We start from the raw sequence: 13,262 nt of genomic DNA on the forward strand, positions 1-13,262 counted from the left end.
AAGGAGGCTCATATAAGAATGATGTTTCCTCCTATTGAGTCCGTTCATTCACATTTGGAGATTGACACTTTTTGACTGGCAAAGATGGCTTCGAGCGGAAACAAGAACAGCTACAGTGGGTTCAAAACCTTTCTTTTTAGTATACTCTGTGTACACAAGCAATGTTCTCAATGCTTGCGTTCATGTGTATCAAAGTTGGTGATACAAAGTTTCATGTTGTGTCGAGCCTTCTTAGTGTTTTGAAAATAGCTATTTTAATGTATTTATAGACCCTAGCACTCCCATTCAAAAGGCCATTTGACCGTAAAACGACACTACAGTAAATCTTAAAGGTGGCACTTCCGTCCTATATATGCTTTCAAACGAAAGTTTGACTCAGTTACATTCACAAAAAGACCCTAAGTTGCATTTTGGCAAGAGTAACACTTTAAAAATCTCAAAACAACTTCATAAAAGATGGGCTATACCCTATTTTTCAAACTGATTTAAGGACATAATAATATAACTGTGCAAAACATTTGACCACAAGGTGTCATGTTCTACATATTTATGTAGAATTCAATACATTTTTGTTGTAATTTGGAAATGTGACACCAAAGTGAGAAGTCAATTTCAGAAGCACAGAATTTGTCCTTTTAACCCCTGAACTCCCAATGACAGAAACTCCTCCCTCCCATCTGCAACTAAATCTACGTCCCCTTACCTATGCTATGAGCTCATGTTTATAGCTCTATTTTACATACATAAACGCAGCCCTGTACACAAACACACACCAGCTCTTCCCTATGCTTTTAACCACTACTAGACCCCCAATCTCAAACCGAAAGAGGAGGCTGAACATTGGAGCCACTCATTGTCCCTTCCTGTTTTTTTTTGCCCATTCATCTGTCTCTTTCTCTCTTCTCTAAAAGAATTGTTCAAAATGTTTGTGAAATACACTTATTCACTTTCTTTTCAAGACAAGAAGATCATTCCATGTCTGTGTTAAAATGGACCATTTTAGAAATGCTCCTCTGTAACATGGTCGGACTCAAAATAAACGTTATTTTTGAAAAAGTGTTAAAATTGCTGCAGCACAATCAGAGCAATGTTGTTGTTTTTTACTCCACACATTATTCTATTTATATCAAAACTGCAAAATACATTCATACCTGTAAACAGTGGTTAGCCTAGCTTATCAATGACACTGTAAAGAGAGGAAAACAGCTAGCCTGGCTTTGTCCATGTGTGCTAGGCTTACAGGAACAAGTATGTAAAAATGACAAATTTGTGGTTTTATAGGGAGTTAAGTCAGATTGATGTCTTCACATTTCATACTAGGAAAGAAAGCACAAGCATATTTCCCAAGTTGTTAAAATATTCCTTTAAACCTGCTTATTGTATTTCACCACATAAATACTCTTCTTACTTCTCCACATATTTCCTTGTACCCCACCCCTAATTCTGTTATGAGATCCTCTGTATTCTCCACTCGTGTATTTGTCTGACTATTCTCTCAGCACTGAAGGACTTCAATTTCCTCTTTCACCTTGAAGCTGTCTTCTCTTTTTTTTATTCTTCCCTTCTGTTCACTTTTTCTCCAAGTATATATCTCTCCCTGCGGCGTGCGCCCGTTGGGTTCCTCTCATAAATCAGAACCTTCCTCTGGCTTATGTTAAAACTTCTCCTCTGGGTATCTATCTCATGGTAAGGTGCAGCAGTTAATGCACTCGCACAAGTGAGCAACAGGGGAAATAGCTAATCACTCTGGTGCTGTCTGACAGTCTGGGGAGCAACATGGAAAGACATTCATCTCCTAGCTGGGTCTTCTCCACACCAGGCAGGCGCCGAAATGAGCTAAACAGATCACACACACTTCTAACAATGCATTGTGCACTAATCCTCCTTTCCTCTGTCAATGTGTTGCAGTTGGTGTGGAGAAACAGTGCGAGCTGACCTGCAGACCTGCCGGCTATCGCTTCTATGTCCGCCAGGCCGAACGCGTCAGAGACGGGACCCCCTGCTTCAACTTCAGCTCAAACGACGTGTGTGTAGAGGGACAATGTCTGGTGAGCACATTTAAATAAGAATGTGCGATTTTAGTTTCAGGTTGTCTGAGCCCAAGTCTATCCTGTCTAGCCAGGGTTAACAAAATTCAGAACCTAGTCTAACGTCTGAAGTCTGATTTAAGCCTGGCATTCAGATTCAGAGTGTCTCCAACCTTTTTTTTTATTACCCTGCTCTGGGCCTCTGTTTTCTGTATCTTTCCCACTTTCTCTCATTTGCACTCTCACTCTCTGATTTTGCCCTTATTCCACACTTCTGTTTCTGGCATTAATCTGGCCAGCAACAGTTACCAATTTACACAAACAATGGTAAAGTAAACACTGGCGGTGGATGTGAAATGTCAACCACATTGATATAGCTTTCCGCTCTGTCCCCACCCCTCCTCCAACATCTCTCTTGTTTCCCTGCCACCATTCCCCCGCCCTCCATTGTATGACCCATCACTCACATCTTTTCACCTTCCTCTCCTGCCAGACCGAGGGTTGCGATGGGGTACTGGGCTCTGGCTCTGTGATTGACAAGTGTGGAGTGTGTGGTGGGCGGGAAAACTCCTGTCGAAAGGTGACGGGAAGCTTCCAAAATATCACGGTTCCCCTTGGTTACCACAAGATCCTGGACATCCCGCCGGGAGCTACATTCATTAACATCACAGAGAGACAAGCAAGCCCTAATTACCTGGGTAAGATCTGATAGACAAAATCCCAGTTTAGAACTTCATACATAATACTGGTTGCAGCTCTAGTAGAAGTGAGACATTGGCAAGGCAATTGCAGATTTTGGAATAAGATTTGGCCCACAAGTATGTGTGCACTGGCTTGGACTAAGACTGTAAATTTTGTGGCCTCACAGACTCCAAGCAGATAAAGTGTGTATTGTTAGAGCTCATAAGGAACCAGTGAAGTGTGTATGTGAGAGTATTTTTCCTCCTGTTTGGTAATGAGACAGCACTCCAAAGTCTGTGTTTGTCTGACAGAGAGTGTGTTTGAGCTTATAGGGGTTTCCTAAGAATTTACCACTATGTAGACTAAACAAGGTTAAAATAAGAAAAAACATCTTGCTCAATTCCCCTTGTCTCCTCCTTGCTGACACTCCACACCCATCTCTCTAGCCATGAGGAGTGGCACAGGGGCGTCAGTGGTGAACGGGCGTTGGGCTGTGGACCCTCCTGGCGAGTACAAGGCAGGAGGGACAACCTTCACTTACACCCGACCTAGAGCACAGATGGAGGGGGAAGAAGAGAAAGGCGAGTCCCTCAGTGCTCCAGGACCCACCACCACACAGTTACAGCTATATGTAAGTACAGTGTTTATTTTAACACTGTAAGAAAACATGAGCACGGCCATAGAAAAAACAAGTTCATGATAAGAATCACACACATGCACATAGACAGTGTATTTCACATCTCTATAACATTGTCGTAAGCCCGAGGCTATGCTCTCTTGCTCTGTGTCAAGATATTCCAGATAGGCGTCGTTATTTTAGCGTTATGGCAGGATGAAGAAAGCTATATTAAAGCTTAGCCTAAGCCACATCAGGCTATCCGGGGCTTAATAATAACAATTTTAACCTCAGGCTAAGATCTTATTAAAGAACAGAAGTCATCTGCAGCTTTGCATCCAGTAGCTACAGGAAAGGAGGGGGGTTCAAATATAGCAAGCATCCACCCAAGCTAAAGTTTAATCTCCACTGAGATCACCTGCATTTTTGGGGATTTATGGGATTTTTAAATAAGACATAAAAAGACTAAACCTTTACAACCACGCCAGTGGCACTGTGAGGCTTTACTGCTCATTAAACGCTGGAAAAGAAATTGTTGGATGAAAAATAGAAAGACAAGTCTGCTATCTGCAGAGCCTTGCCACCGGTGGGACAATAATAAGTTTGGCCATAAACAAAATATAAAATAGCCCAATTAAAAGTGTTTATTGATTGTACACTCGCTGTTTTAGAACATCTCAGGTTGTCCCTCTCAGCATGTGATGACCAGATCTTATAGAGCGTGTTGCACAAGATACGCCACTAGCTACACCCATTGTTAAATCAGAACTTAGGTTTGGTTGCTCCCGCCATCAACCACTTTACTTTTCTTACTATCACATCAGTGTGGCAAAGGAGAGAGGTCAGGTAAATCTAAACACTTACTTGAAACAGAGATGGTCATGATCAGCATCTTAACCACTAGCAGCCCCTTAGCTTAGTTTAGCATAAAGACTGGAAATAGCTAGTCTAACTCTGTCCAAGGGTAACAAACTCTGCCTACCAACACCTCTAAAGGTTACTGATTAACACATTGCAACTTGTTTGATTAATCTGTGCAAAAACCCAAATGTAAAAATGATATGTTGTTGCTCAACATAGATTTTGTGTATCACTTTAATCTCTTCATGTCATTGTCATGAACTGAGGTGACAAAGTTTCACCAAAGTTCATAGGAGTGTTGAGCAACTGCATAAATTACATTGCCATCTCTGGCAAAAAATAGCCAATCCAAATGTTGTTGCCATGGGACTTCATCTGATTAAGTTTAAATAACCTTTAAGTCTTATAAGATTGTCTTCAGGGTTTCTTAAAAAGAGGGGGGACACATGGTTACAAGCATACCACCTGAGGCATCCTGGGGCATTACACTAATTGCCTGCCAAGGCCTTGGTGGCTGTAGCTCATTCTGATCCTGATGTACATTTCTCTATGGGGATCCATAAAGCAGCTTTTTGGGGTGTTTGCTGTCATTGGCTACTTTTCACCTATAGCGCTGTCTGTTCTCTCACCCTGTTTTGCTCTCCAGATCATTTTCCACAAGGAGAACCCGGGCATCAACTATGAGTTTTACGTCCCCGTGGAGAGGGAGGTAGAGAGGGAGAAACCGACAGAGAGAGAGAAGGAGACAGCCAGAGAGAGGCCAAGGGATCGAGAACCAGGGAGGTCACCTCTCCGCAGTACGTCCATTGCACATTAACTCTCTGATTTTACTTCTTATGTTTGGCTAACTTTTTCTGCATGTTTTATACAGAAGCACAGAGACACAGGGTTCTAGACAGTCATGTTTAGCACATAGTTGAATCTGGTCGGTGGCAGGATTGAACCCTAAATCAAACATCTCAACATTCATTCTTTCCAAATGACTTAATGAAACACAATGGGTGTGGTTGTGGGCCAAGTGAGGGCTTTTTTGCGCAAGTGTGTTTGTGTGTTTGTGTGTTGGTGTATGACCTAGATGGGAGGCTATCTGGTCCACATGTTCGCTGTCACGAGACCCTGACCTCATCATGACATCATAAGCGTCTGACTCACTGCCTTCCTCCTAGTCTCAATATTTCAACATTCCTGTTTTGCCCTTTTCCTACTTCTTTATTGTTCTTTTCTCCTCCTTGTATCTGTTTCCCAATTTACCTCTTTCCCCCACCTTTCCTATCCTTTTGAATTTATCTTTATGTCAGACTTTTTTTATTCTTCCCTCCCAGGTCCTTTCACAGTGTCAGTAGAAGACCCTCCTCCTGCTCCTCCTCCTATTTCGGTCCCTTCTTTCCCCTCCTCCTCTTCTGTTTTCTCTCCCCCCTCCTCGGACCGACGGATACCTGAAAGGTCACGTCCTCGAGGCTCTGCACCCAATAGGAATGCTCGGATCCCCCCTCGCACTGACCTGCCACCAGACACACAGTCACCATTTGTGTGGAGCAGAGGAGGATTCACAGAGTGTTCTGCTTCCTGTGGCAAAGGTCAGTAGTCCATAAATGCCTGTTAGAACCTAATAAACATGTCATGTTTGAATTAATTACTGAAAATGTTCCTACTTACGTACATTGGATAAAGTGATGTCTCCCCCTTGTGGTTCATAGTTGCAGTTACAAAAACATACAACTCAGCTTTCTCACTTTGTGCATCTTTCCATGTGTCTATCTCTCTGTGTAGGTTATCAGAACAGAATAATTCTGTGTATAAACCGCTATACAGACGAAAAAGTCCCAGAGAGGAAGTGTGACTCTGCAGCCAAGCCGGGTCCTGAGGACGAGCCGTGTAACATAAATCCCTGCCCACCGTTGTGAGAAAACACACAATTGCCTTTAAAAAAAATGCACTTCAGAAGCCAGAGCATTTTATTAAGCTGATTATTTACTGCACAATGATTTTTCTGTACTTTGAGTCTCATTTTTTTAGGCAAAAAATAAAATATTTGTCAATGTGGTATGAATCCAATGCAAATCACCTTGTTATCAGGTATTTTCTAAAAAAAAAAATGTTTATTCAAGTGTAGCAAACCTGCCTTATTCTATCTCGTCTAAAGATATAGACTATACAGAATATATATTTCTGGTTCTTGAAAAAAAAGTAGATTTCTACTGTGAACTGGTATTATGTCACTGCAACGGCAGATTTCTGATGATATGTTTTAATTACAAAGAGAAAGGACATGATAAAAGGAAGATGTAAATACAGTATTTTCTCAAGTAAAAAGCATGAATACTAGAGAAAATATTTGTATTGCCTTTGGTTTGTGCCATGTTAAAACTGAGTGTGGTGTGATGACTTGATGAAAAGCCAGGAAGGTAACAAATCATACTGACAGAAATCTAAAAACACATATTTTTTGCATAATGATTGATGTCATTGTCAGTGGATACATGATTTGTGGTGACCTGATAAAAGCATATAATACTGAGACACAGCAGTAGATATCATTGAAGTAGTTGTGCATCTGAATGCATGTTGGTGTTATGCTCCTGTAAAATGTAGCTTAAACATGTCTCTCTCTCTCTCTCTCTCTCTCTCTCTCTGTCTCTCCCTCACTGTTTCTCTCAGTTGGGAGGCCAGTTCATGGTCAGAGTGCAGTGTGTCCTGTGGCCCTGGGGTGCAGCAGAGGCAGCTCCAGTGCAGGCAGAGCTTTGGGAACCGTTCCACCATGGTTCACCCGCAGCGCTGTGCCAACCTTACGCCGCTAGAATCCACACAGAAGTGTCAGCTCGGCCTCTGCTCCCAATGGGAAGTCGGCTCAGACTGGAGCACGGTAGGTCAACTATACCAGTGTGCGACTGGAAAATGTATCAGCTAATGGGTCTGCGTACAAGGTAAAAAGAGGCCAAGTAAAGTTTTGGTATCTCAGAATCTGCTAACATATCACAGACAGAGAGAGTGGGTGGAGTTGGGTTAAAATAAGCTATAGTTCTTGTGTTCAGTTTTTTCATCAGTTTATACTCATTCTTGTTTTTCTCCTCTCCATTTGTCACAGTGCTCAGTGGACTGTGGAGTTGGGAGGAGGACGAGGAGTGTGCGCTGCATCAGCGATCAAGGCAGCGTGGTGAACGAAAAGGAGTGCAACTCCAGGGCTCGCCCACAAGGAAGTGAGGAGTGCAACATGGGTCCCTGTGTAACCAACTGGTACTTCACTGCCTGGTCCAACACTGTGAGTAAAACACATACGTAGAAGCAAAGGAAGCAAACGTCCACAACACTTAACAGTAATCCTCAACATGATCTTCCACTTTGTCCCTCAGTGTTCGGCACAGTGTGGCCCCGGGGTGCAGAGGAGGGAGGTGTTGTGTCTGACTCAAGGAGGGGTCAGAGAGGGTGGAGGAGGAGGAGACTGTGTTGGGGAAAAACCGGCAGAGATGAAGGCCTGCAACGGGGGTCCCTGTGTGCCAATAACCATGTGGTACAGCAGCCCCTGGACACAGGTAGGGTGAATAGGGAATGAATGAAATGCAGAGACGAGGTGAGGAAAACTAGATCTGAAAGGAAAATTGTGTCCATATTTTTTCTTACTGCACGTAATTTTAAAATGTCAATGTATTTTTCCCTCTCTTTTTTCCACTTCTTATTCTTAGTTTCTAGAATAAAAACATTGTTGTTTCACATTTTGTTTGATGCCTGACAGAAGTCCATGACCAAAACGTTGCATTTTACAATAAATTGAGTTTGCTTAAATTCAACTGTTCCTTTTAGTTTCTACAATTCCATTAACTTTAATTAGTATTTTGTGTTATCTCACATCTTATTTATTTCTTTTTTTCTTTTTTTTTTGCATTTAAAGGTTTTGAATGATTGTTTTGGAGTAAAAGGGAATTAATGTTGCAGTAATTGCTACTGTATTCCTGGTTTAGAGATTTTTGTTCTTTTTCCAGTGTAATGTCCCCTGTGGGAATGGAACTCAGCGACGAGACATAATTTGTGTCCAGAAGATGGGGAATGATTTTACTTTCGCACCAGCCAGTGAGTGCGCTCGTCTGGACAAACCTGCCGCGGTTCAAGAGTGTGAGATGGAAGAGTGTGAGCCACAGTGGTTCACAACAGAGTGGAGCGCGGTGAGAGATGAGGAAAGAGGGAGGGGGATCTCAGAATAAAATGTTGGAAAGAGAAATAATGTGACGGAAGAGACAAAATTGGTCAGGACAACTCTGATGTATTTGAATTCAAAACTCTATTTTGTACACTCTCTTTGTTCTCAGTGCTCACGTTCTTGTGGAAAAGGTTTACAAATGCGGGAGGTACGCTGTCTAAAAGCAGACAAAAAACACAACCATGAATGTGATTTCAACACCAAACCTGAACAGGAGCAAATCTGCAACACAATACCCTGCAGTCAACAAGTCACAGGTTTGTGTGTGTGTGTGTGTGTGTGTGTGTGTGTGTGTGTGTGTGTGTGTTTGTGTGTGTGTGTGTGGTGTGTGTGTGTGTGTGTGTGTGTGTGTGTGTGTGTGTGTGTGTGTGTTTTTTTTCTCCCTTGCCACCAACCTCTCTCACCTCCTCTCTGTTCACAGATGAAAACTGTCGGGACAGACGTCACAACTGTGTGATGGTGGTTCAGGCCAGGCTGTGCGTCTACTCCTACTACAAGACTGCCTGTTGTGCCTCGTGTACCCAAAGTGCTCAGCGTGCCAAGAGGCACTGACCACCCAATCGCGCAAACAGTACAGGCGTGCGATAGTCAAAAGGGCTGTAATGAGAAGTCTGTAGAAATGGACAGACCAGAGTAGACATAATCCTTGTGTTGGCCATCAGATAACATTTAGCAATTTTCTCTTGATTCTTACGGTAAATAACTGTGAAAGCAGCCAGTTCCTTTTTCCGGTTCTCTGTATACGATTTTAGAACCTCATATTCCACTGAGATTGCATCTGTTTTCTTTGTGCGTTAGCTTTAACAGGTTCATAATGTGTTACGAAGGGCTGAGTGATGCATTTTCTTTGATTTCAGCTCTTAGAAGCTGATTTCTAAGGCTGAGAGATTATAATGGAAGGTGCTCACTGAGGACACAGCTGTGTTTCAACAGCAAATGTAGGCTTTTTTTTGAAGATTCTCCTTAATCTACAGGATCTTAAAACAGATGTAATCAGACATGCATACCACTAATTATGCAAAGAAACGTGCTGAACAAATAATTACCATGTGTGCTAGATAAACTGTGTATACTGTAGTACTACTTGTACTGAAGATCTACTGGAATAGATCTACTGTGTTTCTGTACACTGCAGACCCCCTAACTAAGCTAGAAGGAATTAATTAACATATCGTTCATCTTTTTCTGTTTGCCAAAAATATTTCTTCAAGCGTCCTCTTGTTGTTCAATTCAGTATTTGGACAGATGAACCAAAGGAGTGGGGTGACCATGGCAGTTAGTGACCAAATATATTGGAGTGTGAAGAAGTGAGATTCTTCCTAAACAAGGATTATTAGACGTCGATGTTTAACAAGCAGCACAGTCAGTACGGTCCTATTCATGTCAGTTACATACTGTACATGTAGGTCTTTTTAAAGAGAGCTGTTTGAGTTGTGTTTAAATCCACAGCTAAGGTGTCAAAACCCATAGTTGCAGTTATGTTCTTACAAAACTAAAGACAATGCTGCTTACTGAATAACAGACAAAATAATTAAACTGCAATAAGATGATTCTATACTTTTCTACTTGTCAACAAATCACATAAAAGACCAAACCAACCATGTGTTCGTTTGATGATGAAAAAAAAATAAAAACAAATCACAAATACATAGTTTTTTTTAAACCTCACTCATTTTCTAAAATAGCTTGGCACTGTAGATTTTAGCAAATGTCAATCAAACAAATGAAAATAGTGCATTTGTTAGGGGACTATTTTCAGATGCGGATTACCACACCTTAGTATTTATAAGACCAGGATGGTGTGTGAGGGATTGACTCCAAATAAACTACAGTGTCCATGTTCATATTAATGAAGGAACACGTCATCCTTTGCATTGGTGTGGCTAATTTAAATGTTTTTGAAGTACTCATATTATGCTCATTTTCAGGTTCATAATTGTATTTAGAGGTTGGATCAGAATAGGTTTACATGGTTTCATTTTCAAAAAACACCATATTTTTGTTGTACTGCAAATTGCTGTAGCTCCTCTTTTCACCCTGTGTGTTGAGCTCTCTGTTTTATCTATAGAGTATGAGGGCGTGCCACGCTAGCAGCTAGTCGAGCATTATAACGAGTGTTTGCACAGTTTGTGAACAGTGTTTTCTGTTGAGATGGTAAGTCCATTTGGGGTGGACTTTGGGCTTTTTCACTTTGTAAACCTATGACATGCACAAAAATATATAAAACACAATAAAGGAAAGGGGAAAAGACAAAAAGCATAATATGAGCACTTTAAAAGTTTTACTTTAAACAATGAAGTTCTATGTCACAGGAATTACTGCGATTTTTTTTATTAAGTTTTGCCATAGGTGTTATACAAATAATTACATAAACCCACAAACCTTACTGGGATTTATTGGCAATAAAAAATAATATAAATATATATATATATTTTTCATTTTTTTATTTTTTCATTGTCAATAAATAGAATAACACCCTTAAGCTCGAACTTAGTGATGCACAGGTTTGGAGATGTAAAACTCACTCCTCACTGACCTAATTTAGCATATTCGTGATCAGGGCTCTATGATGATTGTCTTCCCTGTTTCCCCTCCTCATCTCAAAATCCTTTGTTTTTGCATCTGTTGTCTCCTTTTTGGGAGGCAATGATGAAACTGTCCAATGAGAGTAGGTGAAGCCATCATTATGAAACCTCATGTGGACTGAGAAAGCTGCTTTCTTACAAAAGTCTATTAATAAGTTATCTTATGATATGGATCAAATGCAACAATTCTGCTTTGACCTGGAAGTAAACCTCTATATATGTGTGTAAGTACTTGTTATGCTTTTTCTCTCTTTCTCTTCCATCAACTGTTTTTACTTAGCTGTTTTTCTCCTCCCGCACCTCCTCTTGAGGACAAACACATTACATTACACCCTGCCCACTCTAAGGTGAGGAGTCTGTATATTTGTCAGATATGTTTTTATGTCTATAATTCTTTTGAACATAGTAGCCGCTTATGTTTTATTACTCAGTAGATTTATCAGAAGTGTTGTTGTAGACTGCATTTATTCACAACTAGCTCTCATATAACTTTTTTTGATTTGACAAGAGAATCTGTGACTTTATTGCCCTGTGTGTGTGTGTGTGTGTGTGTGTGTGTGTGTGTGTGTGTGTGTGTGTGTGTGTGTGTGTGTGTGTGTGTGTGTGTGTGTGTGTGTGTGTGTGTGTGACTGTCTGTCTATCTGTCTCTGCGTGTGTCTGCATGTGTGTGTGTGTCCGTGTGCTTTGCGATCGTGACTGTCATTCTTGTCTCCAATCCCTCGTAGTAAAAATTACTTTTTATATAAAAACAAAAAGGATAGTAATTTATCTATTAGCTAAAGAACATGTAATTTATTTTCTTTTTATGAAGCTGTATCAAATTTTCTTTGTTACCACCAGAGTTTATAAAATTGTTATTGTTGATACACAGACTTTTTTTATCATACAAACAAATATTATCTCAAAGCTTCATTTTAAATAAAAACAACACAGAAATGAAGTGGTGTGTCATGTTTACTTTGCCCAGTTACCTTAGCCTAGTTTCCTCCAGACGATGGCGCTGTTGAGTCTAATACAGAAATTAACAGGCATAGTTTTCCTGAGAATGAAGTGGTCTATAGGGAAATGTATCTTCTTGGTGTCATGTGTGCATTGTTAATATATATATATATTTTTTTTATTGACCAAAAAATCTCTTGAAATACATTATCTGTTACCTGACCAAAATGGCATCATAAAATCATTTATCAGTAGAATAATCAAAACTCTCCTGAGGTAATAAATAACAGAACAGTGCCCTCTGTACGGTAGCCAAAGGCCCTGCTATGATTTCTGGGGTGTTTCTGGACATAGGGTATTTATATATTTTAAACAATGGGATTATTTTCATACATAGGCCCAATCAAGTTACATACAGCACATTATGGACCAAAAACAACCTAAAAAACTACTGTTATAGGCAATGGCATATGGCTTTGGTTACAAAAAAAGCAAAAAGTAGTAACAAAAAGTTTGTGGTTTTCCACCTCAGCATCCCTGCTTTTGCACTTGCGTGTGTTATAACTGTTTCTTCTCCAACGTGCAGGAAGGCTACAGCTCCGGTGGCGTGCTGCCCTTTGCCTGCACACCGTTCACAACCTCCGGGTGCTGCGTGCCTCCTCTGCCGGTGCTGTTCTTAAGCCCCTAGAGCGGAGACATAGCCTAAACATGCAAGTGTGTGTGTTGTGTGGGAGGGGTGTAGCCTAGACCTACAATATAGTGGATGAATGTGGCGGGGGATGCTGGCTCACAGAGGGCACGAGGCAAAGCAGGCAGATGGTGACCTTTGGAGTAAATTACCATGAACCTGATGACTCTCTTTTCACTCAATCTCTCTTCTTCCAAGACTCTCTGCACGCATGCATTCATCAAAGATAATGATTTAAAATGGTGTCATCTGGCTGAGTTTGTTTAGCATTAACATTGGACGCTGTTTGTCTTTACATAGGCCTATCTAAGTGAAATAGCCCAATGTCGGCCGGTTTTCCAAAGTACAGACTGCAAAGTAGGCCAACTCCAACCCCGAGCTATCTCTCCTTTACTGTCACACATTTTACTCTGAGTGGGTGTGAGCGTGATTCCGGGCTCGGGCGTGAACAGCTGTAGTAGTCGTGACTGCGTGCACGACAGCGGCGGCGCGCTTCGGCTTCACGTCAAGAGGCATCGTTTCAGCACCAAGGCCAGGGCTCGCGGCTAGAACAATAGGCGGCTCTGCGTACGGTGTCGCCTAGGCAACGTGTAAAAAAGTTTCACCCGCAAACCGTCGCTCAGGCAAAGAGCTTAAAACACTTCAAATTCCTCTGAAACTGATGTAAATATAC

At 41.2% G+C, this 13,262-nt stretch overlaps 1 protein-coding gene across 1 annotated transcript in view; it reads left to right on the forward strand.

Annotated features, from left to right (window-relative positions):
* The window catches only part of adamtsl4 (ADAMTS-like 4), a 39,342-nt gene extending 29,290 nt beyond the window's left edge, over positions 1-10,052 (forward strand). Inside the window, 12 exon segments of the mRNA XM_032517654.1 lie at positions 1,909-2,048; positions 2,521-2,725; positions 3,155-3,339; positions 4,832-4,982; positions 5,508-5,762; positions 5,956-6,085; positions 6,844-7,048; positions 7,271-7,444; positions 7,536-7,715; positions 8,163-8,342; positions 8,487-8,634; positions 8,799-10,052. Coding sequence (XP_032373545.1) covers positions 1,909-2,048; positions 2,521-2,725; positions 3,155-3,339; positions 4,832-4,982; positions 5,508-5,762; positions 5,956-6,085; positions 6,844-7,048; positions 7,271-7,444; positions 7,536-7,715; positions 8,163-8,342; positions 8,487-8,634; positions 8,799-8,929 — 2,084 coding nt within the window. The 3' untranslated portion in view covers positions 8,930-10,052.
* The last annotated feature ends 3,210 nt before the right edge of the window (positions 10,053-13,262 follow it).

Source organism: Etheostoma spectabile, chromosome 6, assembly GCF_008692095.1.
Source record: "Etheostoma spectabile isolate EspeVRDwgs_2016 chromosome 6, UIUC_Espe_1.0, whole genome shotgun sequence".
NCBI classification, from domain to species: Eukaryota; Metazoa; Chordata; class Actinopteri; order Perciformes; family Percidae; genus Etheostoma; species Etheostoma spectabile.